The 11,395-nt window shown below is 47.5% G+C and overlaps 1 protein-coding gene across 1 annotated transcript; it reads right to left on the minus strand.

The window, feature by feature from the left end:
- Nucleotides 1-7,261: 7,261 nt before the first annotated feature.
- Nucleotides 7,262-10,167, minus strand: LOC119288378 (probable leucine-rich repeat receptor-like protein kinase At1g35710). The gene has a single exon (XM_037568010.1). It carries the CDS (start codon nt 10,140-10,142, stop codon nt 8,235-8,237), a length of 1,908 nt encoding a protein of 635 aa, XP_037423907.1. The 5' UTR covers nt 10,143-10,167; the 3' UTR covers nt 7,262-8,234.
- Between the last annotated feature and the right edge of the window lie 1,228 nt (nt 10,168-11,395).

An 11,395-nucleotide genomic window follows, 5' to 3' on the forward strand; every position in this document is an offset into this window, starting at 1 on the left:
CTATACACACCCCTGATCGTGATCTTCACCTAAACAAAATTCTTCATGTCCATGAAGCTGATAAAAGCTTAATCTCAGCCAGTCGGCTTGCCACCGACAACAACACTTTCGTTGAAATTCATCCTCGATTTTTTCTTGTCAAGGAACAGGGAACAAGGAAGGTTCTACTTCGAGGCAAGGGTAGACGAGGTCTCTATCCTATCAAACACGTGGGGGGAAACGCCAAGAAGCAAGTGCTAAGTGTCATCAAGATATCTTCAGATAGATGGCACCGGCGTTTAGGTCATCCTTCTTCAGTCATCGTTAGGAAAATTGTTAGCAACAATAACCTCCCATGTGATATTTCTTTCAATAATGACTTTGTATGTGATGCTTGCCAAAAAAGCAAAAGTCACCAGCTACCATATCCAAAGTCAATAAGTGAATCAAAGTTTCCTTTAGAACTTGTCTTCTCCGATGTTTGGGGTCCTGCTGTTGAAACAGTAGGGAGAAAAAAAATTTATGTGAGCTTTATAGATGACTTTAGCAAGTTCACTTGGATTTATCTCATTAAACATAAGTCTGAAGTTTTCCAAAAATTTCATGACTTCCAAAACCTTGTTGAAAGGCAATTCAATCGCAAAATCCTTGCTCTTCAAACAGATTGGGGTGGGGAGTATGAAAAACTCAACTCCTTCTTCACAAAAATTGGCATCTCTCATCATGTCTCTTGTCCTTATGCTCATCAACAAAATGGCTCAGCAGAACGTAAACACCGGCATATAGTTGAGGTTGGTTTATCTCTTCTTGCCCAAGCTTGCATGCCTCTAAAGTTTTGGGATGAAGCTTTCATTGTCGCCACATATTTGATCAACCGTCTACCTAGTAAAGTTATCAACTTTGAAACCCCTCTTGAACGATTATATCATGAAAAACCCAACTACTCAGCCCTCAGAATCTTTGGTTGCGCTTGTTGGCCTAACCTTCGGCCATATAATAAGCACAAGCTCCAATTTCGATCCAAACAGTGCGCCTTCCTTGGGTATAGTAATCTTCACAAAGGTTTCAAATGTCTTGATATCTCTACAGGACGTGTCTATATTTCGAGGGATATAGTTTTTGATGAAAATGTCTTTCCTTTCTCTACTTTACATCCAAATGCCGGAGCAAGATTACGTTCTGGAATACTTTTGTTACCTCCAGAACTCTTGAACCCAACTGACCAAGGGGGTGAAAATATTGCTGATGATCATTTGTGTGATAGCCTTACTAATGGTGGCAGCAATAAAAAAATGCAGCCCCAAATCACCGTGATTTTATACAGCAACAGGATGGAGCAAAGCCAGGCGCAGGACACGAGGTGGATCCGCCTGCTGATTCTGAACATGACGGTTCTGGTGCGGAAAGCGATCCCGAGGAGGATCTGGAGGCGCCGCAGACGCCGCCTTCCCCAGATTCTGCGGGTGGCCACTCAGCGAATGACACGTCGGCTGGGTCTGGCATCCGGTCGGGCAGCACGGTGGATTCCCCGGCTGCATGTGACAGCCGTCGCGTGCCGAGTGGGGACATGACGCCTGTCGCCCGAAGCAATGATGGCGGTCAGTCCGTGGACCACGCGCTGTCCAACAGCAGCAAGTCGCTTTCACCAGGCCCACAGGCGCGGGATCCGAGCCAGCCCAGGCGCGTGACAGACGAGGGAGACTCGCCTGGGACGGGCAGGTTGGCCCCAGTACGAGGTGGCGGATCGGGATCCTCTGGGCCATCGAATCTGCACCACAGCGAATAACAACAAGATCACAGAAAGGTATTTTAAAGCCCACAACGTACAAAGATGGGATGGTCAGGTATGAAAGAAACTTTAAGTTTGAAAATTTTGCATCTACTGGAGAACCACATAACCTAACTGAAGCTCTAAACAACGTAAGTTGGAAAAATGCTATGAATATTGAGTATGATGCACTCATAAAAAATCAAATGTGGCGCTTAGTTCCTTACAAGCAAGGGAGGAATGTTATAGATTGTAAATGGGTTTATAAAATCAAGAAAAGACCTGATGGCACAATAGAGAGATACAAAGCTAGGTTGGTAGCCAAAGGCTTTAAACAACGATACGGCATTGATTATGAGGACACTTTTAGTCCAGTTGTTAAAGCTGCTACTATCAGACTTGTTTTGTCTGTTGCTGTCTCCAGGGGATGGAATCTTCGCCAATTGGATGTACAAAATGCGTTCTTACACGGCGTTCTCGAAGAGGAAGTCTATATGAAACAACCACCTGGGTTTGAAGATGGTTCAAAACCAAATCATGTGTGCAAATTGGACAAAGCTCTGTATGGTCTTAAACAAGCCCCTAGAGCTTGGTATTCATGGCTAAGTGCAAAGCTGCAACAACTTGGGTTTCGAGCTTCCAAGGGAGATACTTCCTTGTTCTTCTTTAAAAAAGGTAAGGTGATGATATACATGTTAATTTATGTTGATGACATAATTGTTGCTAGTTCATCTCAAGAGGCCACCTCAGCATTGCTAAAACAGTTAAAACATGAGTTTGCTCTTAAGGATCTAGGAGAGTTACATTACTTCCTAGGTATTGAGGTTAAAAAGGTACATGATGGTATAGTGTTGACTCAAGAAAAGTATGCCAGAGATGTAATCAAGCGTGTAGGTATGAAAGACTGCAAACCCTCTAACACACCCATGTCTACAACTGATAAGTTGTCTTTGCATGAAGGAGTGTTATTGAGTCCACAGGAAGGGACAAAGTACAGAAGTGTGGTTGGTGCACTCCAGTATTTAACTTTGACAAGACCAGATATTTCCTTCTCTGTTAATAAGGTTTGTCAGTTTCTATATGCTCCTACCACAGTGCATTGGACAGCTGTAAAGAGGATTTTGAGGTATCTTCAAGGAAGTGTTGAAACAGGACTAAAATTGTGTAAGTCCTCCTCAACAGCAGTAAGTGCTTTTTCATATGCAGATTGGGCTGGATGCCCTGATGATAGGCGGTCCACTGGCGGCTTTGCTATCTTCCTTGGCTCAAACCTCATATCCTGGAATGCAAAGAAGCAAGCAACTGTGTCTCGGTCAAGTACAGAAGCTGAATATAAATCTCTGGCAAATGCAACTGCTGAGGTAATGTGGATAGAAACACTACTCAATGAATTGGGTATTGGGAGATCACACGTTTCACAACTATGGTGTGATAATCTTGGAGCAACTTATCCTTCTGCAAATCCTGTATTCCATGCAAGAACAAAGCATATAGAAATTAACTATCACTTTGTTCGAGAAAGAGTTGCACAAAAGTTGTTGGAAGTACGGTTCATTCCAACTGGAGATCAAGTTGCTGATGGCTTCACAAAACCCTTGCAAGCTCGACAACTTCAAGCCTTCAAGAACAATCTAAACCTTCACATGTTGAGATTGAGGGAGGATGTTAGATGATAGGCTAGTTGTGTAACGTGACATATGTGTCACGATGATGTAGTTGGCCTGCGTTGTACGTGTATTATCCGCAGGTTGTTAGTTGAGTTGATCCTCATCCGATGTAGCTTGGAGTAGGGGAAAAGACTCCTAACAACCTGCGCCTATTGTATCCTATATTGCCTATATAACATGAATACATCCCTGCTATCGAAGCATACGTTTACCGCAAGCTATCTCCTCTTTCAGGCAGCGCACTAAACAAAAATTGAATGGAACGTTTTGTTGGTCAGCCAGTCTTTCTTGTCTTCGGCTTGGTAACAAAATGCTTGAAAATGTTGTTGATGTGGCAGGGAGTGATGGTGAGGTGGGATCATTTTGTTAGGTATATAGGATGGGAAAACTACAAAATTGATGATGTGGCATGTATGATGAGGTGGATAGGCTGCATGTCAAGAGAAATATGTAGTGAGGATGACCTATTTAGGTATTATAGATAAGATGATCCAACGGTGTGATTGTGAAAATATGCATTTATGTGTCCTCGGCAAAAAAAATAATGTGTGTGTGTTTGTGTGTGTGTGTGCGCGCGTGCGTGTGCGTGTGTGCGTGCGTGTGTGCGTGTGGGCAAACACAAGCCGAGGATATACAACTGCTCAAGTATACGTGGTGTAGGTTACGAAAGTTGTCATAATGATATGAAGTGTCTTCATCCCAGATGGAATAGGATCAGATATGGAAAATATCCTTATTCTACAAAAACGCTTACTTCTAACCCAACTAGGGAAGAGAATGTCTAGCTTCGTGCACCGCTCAACGTGACACCGTTTTAGAACTTCCCAGTAACTTGATTGCCCTGGAACGATAGTTCTTATCGAGATATTGGCATGCATATGTAATGATTTAACTTTACTCGCTATGAAAAATAATTCACATTGATGCTCTCTAAATGGTGGCTTCCTTCACCAATCTGGAGATGAACACCCAAAGGGATAAAGCCGTCGGTGGTCCCACACCAAGGAGGATCATGTGGCGATAACCTTGTTAAGGATAATATTGTTGTATGGCAAGAAGAGCCAAGTTGGAACCAAACCCTCTTGGCTAGACCCTTTTTCCTCGACACTCTTAGTGATGTTGACGTTGCCTTGGATCATAGGCGACATACAGAGGTGCACCTTGGAGTTATACTCAGTACTTAGAAAGAGTCCCTCGATTGTAGACCAAAGTAACCTACCATCTGTAAAACTCATAAGTGCCTCAAATGCAGCGGACCTTTGTTCTCCACAACATACCATTGGTCTACTCTTCGTATGAGTGTCAACATGTAAAACTTTCTACGGATGGTGTCTTTCTTCCCAGAGTAGGCTACGAGTTGATATCAAGAGAGGATAGATAGGTACCAGCCGCCATTAGCATGAGGTGGCACGCAGCATCTCCGTCCGCCATTAGTAGTTGGAAGGAGGAAGATTGTGTGCCAGGCCCCAAGTAGAGTCGACCTGACGCCTCAAACCACAAACTACAGCCAAATGTTCAGAGTCCCGAAAACAGAGCCAAAGCAGAGGAAGCTATTACAGGGAAATGTTCAGACTTCAGAGAGCAGGGCAAAGCAGAGGAAGCAGAGCTATAGGCAAGCGCAATTGCAGTCTGAATTGTCCATCTTCTCCACCACCTTCTGCCTTCACAAAGCTCGTCGATGACCAGAGTCGAGTCCGAGGTCCATTAAGATGAAGTCACTGGAGCATCGAGTTTGCAATGCATGCCCTGCGCCCAAGAGATAGACAGAATTAACGGCATCATCGTCAAGGGATCTCCTCTTGTAGGTAAGCCTCACAGCTCAGCTACATATCTAGACCATCAGCGTGAAGCACTTAACCTCGCTTTAGAAAACAGAGCACAGAAAGCAGTGCACATCAAGTAAATTAAGATTCCAGAATATATCCCAAACAAGTACTATAAATTTGTGAGAAATAATAATCTGTAGAAGCCAATTAAGTTGATTAGGACTGAAATAACCAAATACATGTCCAACAACAAACAGAGTAAACTTATTTATTAGAGCAGCAAGTCACCATATTTCTTGCAAAGAAAATCGTTTGCTCCGCTTAACAGGTCATTAATTTTGATCCATTACAAATAAATAAATCCTAGTGGTGACACAACATAAAAGTACGATGGCGGGGAAGTCACCAAATTGACACAAAAGCAAGGAGGACTAAATTATTCGACGCACTTGGTCATGTCGGTGAATGGCCATCAACCAATAAGCAGCGTACCTCTACGAGAATGCTTTGCAATTAGCAAGTCGCAGCCTGAACAGTCTGAACAATAAAAAAAAAAGTGTCATTACCAGGATGTGAACTGTGGGGAGGCGAGGAGGAAGTACAATTCATTACCTGGATGTGTTGATGGTGTCTAGAGAAACGCTGCACCAAGCTTGCCAGGCCCGGGGACACGTCATGGATAAAGGCCAGCACCGGGCATACGTAGATTAGGACCTGCACGAGCTGTGCGCCATGTCGAAGAAGTCAGAGGGCCAACACAGAAGAAATCGACGACGATTGCGGCATTCATCGCCGCGGGGCCGATGTCACAAACGGTGGTTGGACTAGACGAAATGGTCGGGGTAGATGACGGCGACGCTGGCGATGGGCTAGTGCTTGGACGAAGACGAAGGGAGTGGACGGGCAGCGGCAGCGGCTACGGAGGTAGCGGCGGCGGCGGCAGCTCGAAGTAGGCGAGGAACCCGACAAAATGACGAAGAACCGCGGACAGGGGCGTTTCCGCGCCAAGGGAGGCGGCGCGGCACATCCCACATGAAGTCAACGCGCGGGGACGACGGAGTGGACCGCGGGCCGCGACGCTACGACCTGAAGGGGCGACGCAGCGGCGGCGGGCAGGTCGGGGCTATGGCAGAAAGACCTCGGGGCGGTAGTGGGGACCGCGGGCCGTGGCGCTACAACCCGAAAGGGCGGCGCAGGGACGGAGTGCGGGTCGATGCAACCGCGAGGAGAACCGCGGGGCGGCGGCGGCGGGGCGACGCAGCGGCAACCGGTTGCTCGATCGGTGGTGGGGCACGCTGAACGATCTTCACGGGACCTACGGGGGCGCGCGCATCCGATGGGCCAGGTAAGTGGCAGAACATAGATGGGGCGGATCGCGGCGGCGAGTGGGTGATCAAGCCGATCGCGCGCGAGGTCGGGACGCTGCTGGGGTGGAGGCGGGGTGACGGCGGAGTCTGAGATGAGGCCAACGATGACGGACGGCGTGGCGGCTGTACAGGCAGGGCGTAGATCGAAGGGCGGGCCAGCGCGCGAACGGCTGCTATGATGGGCCACCGCATGGCGCGAGGCCGCCGGGTGGGGGCGATGCAGGATTCCCGATCGGAGTAGGGTGGCGATGGTCGGCGCAGGGCGACGGGCGAGCCGCCACGCGGACGGCGGCTGGCCCTGACGGCTGCCTTGGCGCGCGTGGCCGCCGGCTCGGAGGAGAGGGCGGCCGGTCGCGCCAGTTTTGGAGTGGAGACACACGGTGGTCCACAGTGATGGCGGGCGACACAACCCGATCTAAGAATAGATCGGAAAACCAAAAAGAAACCTCCGAGTAAGGTCTCAGGAAAAAGACTTTCTAAGGCAGCCGGTCAACAAGACCGGTGGGCGAACCCTAGGTACGTACGACATGGCCCCAGCAGCGGTCATAGAGGCCGATCGCCCCTGGGGGCGGTGCGTGGGTGCGGAAACGACGGCGGCTAGGGTTTATGATCGATTAGGCTAATACCATGTTAGAAGAGAGAGGGGGGGATTGTTGCGGAATATGATAGATGTATAATTGAGTCTCGAGGGCGAGTATATATTGAGTACAAGACTTGGAGGGCAAGAAACTCTTTGAAGATAAAATAGGAGACGGATTACAAATTCTAGACTACCAAATACATGTATCCCAAATATATCTCTAACACTCTTCATACAGTAGGTCTGAAAGAGATCCTGCACGGACAGCTCTTCGAACTGAGCGTTGCACAGGAGGCTTATGGAGGCGCGCTAGAAATGAGCTGCGCCAGTCCTCTGGTCTTCACTAGACTTCCAATCTTTTCAGTGTTTCATCTGGTAAACTCTTCTCTTTAACCTAAGTCGCAGTATCAAAATCTCCTCCTTGGTTCCCGAGCTTCAGTACCGGTCTACCGGACCATTGAGCTCATCGTGCACCCAGGCGTGGAGGGCCCACGCCGAATCCCGGAAGGCCCCGTGCACGCCGGGCACCTTGGAGAATGAGACCGCTGATGGCCGCGCGGTTGGAGGACCCTAGTAGGAGCCTCCTGAGGTTGGTGGCGACGTCGGCCCTGTCCTTGGACGCAACGGGCGCTTCAGGGACGGCCCAGGCGCGCGTCCTCGCATGAGAGCAGGGAAACGACGTCGGTGGCACATGCGAGAGGGGTCGTGCAGCAGTCGAAGAAGGCGGCGAGGGCGAGGGCCACCGGCGCGGACGCTGCAGCGACGGTGGCCTAGTCGCTGGTGAGCGCGCCGGTGTTGAGTGACCCAGCGGCGAGGGCGTGGGCTTTTTTTTTGCGAGGAGGACGAGTACAGGAGAGGAGCAGGTGGAGTCGGCCACCGTGAGGAGGTGCTTGTGCCACGGCAGCGGAGCTGGCGCAGGGGTTTGGCCCCGTGCGGGAGAGGAGCAGCAGCAGGGGTGGATGAGGATGGTGCGCCTTCTACTTCTTGTGAAATTTTCCACAGAGATAATTCTACTACAAGTCTACAAGATAGTCTAGGTTGTTTGTGTGATGAAATCTGATAGTGTATTGTTACTAAGCTCTAGGTACTCTAAATTCAACAACCAACCTATCCTCCTGAAATTTGCCCAGAAAGTTGGTTCTGGCCAAAGTCCAATTTATAAAGTTTTGTCAGATAGCGAAGGCTATTTGGGATGGGACCTGCTAGTGCATTATTTCCGAGAGACAACTCGTCTAAGTTGACCAAATAACCTAATTCTCGGGGAATGTGGCCGGAAAGTTGGTTATTGTCAAGATACAATCTAGTGATTTCTGTGAGATTGCCTAGGTTGTTTGGGATGGAGCCTGTTAGTGTGTTGTACCTAAGATACAGGTAGTCTAAGTTGACTAAATAACCTAGTTCTCGAGGGATGTGTCCAGAAAGTTGGTTATTCTGAAGGTTCAAATATGTGAGTTTGGTCAAATTTCCTATGCTACTTGGGATGGAACTTGTTAGTGTGTTCTTTCTAAGCACCAACAGCTCTAAGTTCTCAAGGCGACCCAGTTCTCGAGGGATGTGTCCAGAAAGTAGGTTGCTGTAAAGGAACAACCATGTGAGTTTGGTCGAATTTTCTATGCTCTTTGGGATGGAACCAGTTAGTGTATTGTTGCTAAGATTCAAGAACTCTAAGTTCTTAAGGCGACCTAGTTCTTGAGGGATGCGTCCAGAAATTTGGTTCATGAAAAGAAATAAGTCAGTGAGTTTTGTCAAATTTCCTATGCTATTTGGGATCAAACCTGTTAGTGTGTTGTTGCTAAGCAAGAAATTCTCTAAGTTCTCGAGATAACCTAGTTCTCGTGGGATGTGCCCAGAAAGTTGGTTGTTGTAAAGGTACAAGCTTGTGAGTTTGGTCAAATTTCCTATGCTATTTGGGATGGAACCCGAAAATATGTTTTCACTAAGATCCAGGTACTCTAAGTTCGCAAGGTAATCTAACTCTTGTGGAATTAACCCGGAAAGTTGGTTGTTGTTAAGGCACAAGGTTGTGAGTTTCGTCAAATTTCTTATACTATTTGGGATGGAACCCGAGAGTATGTTTTCACTAAGATCCAGGTACTCTAAGGTCGAAAGGTAATCTATTTTTGGTAGAATTAGCCCAGAAAGTTTGTTTAGCCGTAGAATTAACACGGTGAGCTTGGTTAAATTATGAAAAATTCGTGGAATGAAACCTGAGAGTGTGTTGATGCCAAGTTGCAGGTCCTTTAAGTTAAGAAGATAACCTAGTTCTCGTGGAATTTGTCCAGAAAGTTTGTTACTGTAAAGGTACAACCTAGTGAGTTCGGTCAAACCACCTATGTTGCTTGGTATTTTACCGAAAAGATTATTACTGGACAAATCTAATGCAACTAAGTGCTTCATGTGTCCTATTTCACAAGGGATATGACCAACCAAGTGATTGCTTGACAAGTTGAGGGTGACAAGACTACTCATGTTGCCTATCTGGCTTGGTATTTCACCGGAGAGTTCATTTTCATGAAGCATTAAGGAATACAATTTTGTGAGATTTCCTAGACCTAGTGGGATTGAGCCTCTTATCTGGTTGCCTTGCAGAAGGAGAGCATGGAGCTCGCCAAGGACCTCGATACTAGGAGGAATGCTCCCGGTGAGGAGGTTGTGTGAGAGGTCGAGGTGCGTCAAGGTCCTCAAGGCCGAGAAGTTGAGGGACTCTAGAGCCCCTCTCAGCCGCATACCCCGCAGAGAGATGCCGCTGATCACCGGCCAATGCTGGTGTCGATGCACACCAGTATCGCAACTGATGCCGCGCCAGTTGCAAGGCGTCGACGTGTTTCCCCAGGAGTGCAGCGCCTGCTGGCTTTGGTTGTAGAAGATATCTTTCCAGACGAGGAGTGCTCTTCCTTGTCCTTCGAGCATCGCTGCATCTGATGCAAGTGCGACGGAGGTGGCCATCATCATCATCATCATCAGTATGATCATGGTGAGCGAGGCAAGCATTTTAGATGGTGGATGCATCTCCATGGCTAGCTAAGCTAGCTAGGTTGGATGGAATTGGTTGTGGTTTTTATTCCGAGAAGTAATGGCAGCACATTAAATAGTCGAGCACACATCGGTCGACATGTTAACGGAATACAGTACTTGTCAAAGAAGAGAACAGGCGTGGCCATGGAAGTCTGCAGAACCTGCCATGCTTGTTGGAGAGTTACGGCCAGCTCCAGCTAAGAGGTCAAGTCGTCATTCTTGTCGGAGGCACATGCTTACTGATTTGCGGATGGCTGAGTTGCATGTCTCACACGGCACAACAATGTTGTACTAGCTTCCAAACATTCGATGGATACATAGACCAAACCAGGCTGTCGCTCTTGTTGCTTAACGCAGAGAACGGAAAACTACAAATTATACTACGGACTTTGAAGCATCCAAGACTAAGATAATACTCCTGCTTCCGGACAAGCACGACGTACCTGTTCTAGCTGTGCGCATGTGCGGTGGAGTAGTAACCCAATTTTTTCATTTCTTCACGGCACCAATACTAATGTATATAGGCAGGAAGCAGTAATGTGCTGAAATCGTCTCATAGTATATGCTGCTCATAGTTTATTGATTACATAGGCATGCTTACCAGTTTGGTAATATTACTTAGCGTTTTCATTTATTACGCAAAAATACAATGGAGTGTCTAAAATTACGTAAGTGTGTTCATGAAGCGGAATAATACAGTGATGATGCTTTTTCGCGCACAACGACTGTAACGATTTCACTAAATAGTCATTCGTGTTGGAGCACACCTTTGTCCATGCCCGTCTGGAGTCTAGACCATATGAGAGTCTGCAGAACCTTCCATGCGTGCCTGACGGAGAGTATGCATGAGAGTTGCGGCCAGCTCCAGCTCGCGTTCAAGTCATTCGTGTTGGAGCCATTCATGTGCATACCGATCTGTGGATGGTTGTGTTGCATCTCTCACACGGCAATGCTGTAGGTAGATTATTCCAGCACTTTGATTTGCTGGCGTAACCAAAATACCTGACAGAAACTAGAAGCTAGATTATTAATTTGCTGCATGTGTACACAAAACACTTACAGCTGCACAGGCCGGTGCCAAGCACTTAACATTACGGAGATGATTTGATAAGGGTCAAAACTGATAAGGGTACGGTGGACGCTCGATTCCTCCGGGAGGGTGAGTCCTTTGACATTGGTGACATAGTTGCTTTTAATTGCCACTTTGCTCGCATTGGGGACAGGATTCCGGCGTCGAGCACGGCCGCCGCCGA

The sequence above is a fragment of the Triticum dicoccoides genome, chromosome 4A, assembly GCF_002162155.2.
Source record: "Triticum dicoccoides isolate Atlit2015 ecotype Zavitan chromosome 4A, WEW_v2.0, whole genome shotgun sequence".
NCBI classification, from domain to species: Eukaryota; Viridiplantae; Streptophyta; class Magnoliopsida; order Poales; family Poaceae; genus Triticum; species Triticum dicoccoides.

Bases quoted from the DNA above. Each gene is read 5' to 3' on its own strand.
- LOC119288378 (XM_037568010.1), bottom strand. From the start codon at position 10,142: ATGGAGATGCATCCACCATCTAAAATGCTTGCCTCGCTCACCATGATC.